The sequence below is a fragment of the Dipodomys ordii genome, unplaced genomic scaffold (assembly GCF_000151885.1).
Source record: "Dipodomys ordii isolate 6190 unplaced genomic scaffold, Dord_2.0 Scaffold180, whole genome shotgun sequence".
Taxonomy (NCBI): Eukaryota; Metazoa; Chordata; class Mammalia; order Rodentia; family Heteromyidae; genus Dipodomys; species Dipodomys ordii.
Genome location: NW_012267396.1, coordinates 1,334,542 through 1,335,778, shown reverse-complemented (window position 1 = coordinate 1,335,778; position 1,237 = coordinate 1,334,542). Strand labels below are relative to the sequence as shown.

Sequence of the window (1,237 nt, the reverse complement as noted above, 5' to 3'; positions counted from 1 at the left end):
CCGTGCCAGGCCGTGTCCGGCGGGGCGCCCAGCCCCCCTCACCACCGCTCCTCCCTCCGCAGGCTGGACAACTTGCTCAACATGGCCTACGGCGTCAAGAGGTAACAGTGCCCCCACCCTGCTGTCCCCTCCCCTCGTCTGCCCCTCTCCCATCCCCCCCCCGCACCCCACCCCCCTGCCGCACCCCAGAACCAACCGGAGAGGTCATTAAGAGACTCCACGGGGCGGCGGCGGACGCCGAGGCCTGGTGGGGCGTGGTCGACGGTGGCTCCTCCCACTTGCCTTTTCTCAGCCAATGAGAGGCCGCGCACAAGGGTCGGGGGCGTGGCTCCGCGGAGGAGCCCTGGCCTAACCTGCCCAGTGGTCCTGGGGTTCCTCCAGAACCTCCAAAAAAGAAGCAAGGGAAAGGAAGAGGGGGTGAAAGGTTGGGAGGCAGGGAGGAAAAGAGCATGAAGTCTGAGATCCACCGCTCCCCCCCCCCCCGTTCATTCATTCATTCATTTATTATTTCATTTACTGGGCACTGTCCCTTAGTGTTTTGGATAAGTAGAATGACCCCAAGTTTTGGGGTGGGCCTGGTGGTCCCTCCTTTTCCCCTCCATGGTCTGTATCCCTGGTGTGGTGACAGGTTTCCCCCGGGATCCTGGGGGGGTCCTGGCTTGGGGCTGGGGACCAAGCAAACTCAGCCCAGAGTGAGTTCAATAAAAGGTGGCCACGCGCCACTGCTACTCACGATCTCTGTCTCAGGCCAGCGTGTAGGGGAAGGGTCAGGGACCGTGCAGACCCAAGCAGAGACCTGGTCCGCTCGTTTGTTGTGACACGTTTGTCCTTTGGTGTGTCATCAAGTGCTTTCCCCGGAAGTGGAGTTCTGGCAGCCAAGGCCCCCCGAGTTCGTCCTTCTCCCTCCACGCCCCCCCCCCCAGTCAGGGTTCTTAATACCGAGATCCACAGAGCCAGTGAGGTGGATGAGGAGGACCAGTTGGGTGTTTTCATTCATCCTGGAGGGTGTCATTCATTCATTCACTCAACAAACTCCCTTAGCTAGTCCGCAGGCTGAGATCTGCGGATCACAATTCCAGAGCCAGCCTGGGGCAGGAAAATCTGTGAGGCTCTTCTCTCCAAACTAACCAGCAAAAAGCTGCAAGTGGAGCTGTGGGCCAAGTGGTTGAGCGCCAGCTTTGGTTTTTTCTTTTTCTTTTTGCTTATGTGGTGCTGAGGAATGGAACCCAGGGCCTCA

General features: G+C 59.3%; 1 protein-coding gene across 2 annotated transcripts in view; it reads left to right on the top strand.

The window, feature by feature from the left end:
- The window catches only part of Elavl3 (ELAV like neuron-specific RNA binding protein 3), a 7,916-nt gene that overhangs the window by 5,914 nt on the left and 765 nt on the right, over positions 1 to 1,237 (top strand). For both annotated transcript variants that reach the window (XM_013033999.1, XM_013033998.1), the window contains exon 5: positions 63 to 101. In XM_013033999.1, coding sequence (XP_012889453.1) covers positions 63 to 101 — 39 coding nt within the window. The remainder of the gene's footprint in view (positions 1 to 62; positions 102 to 1,237) is intronic.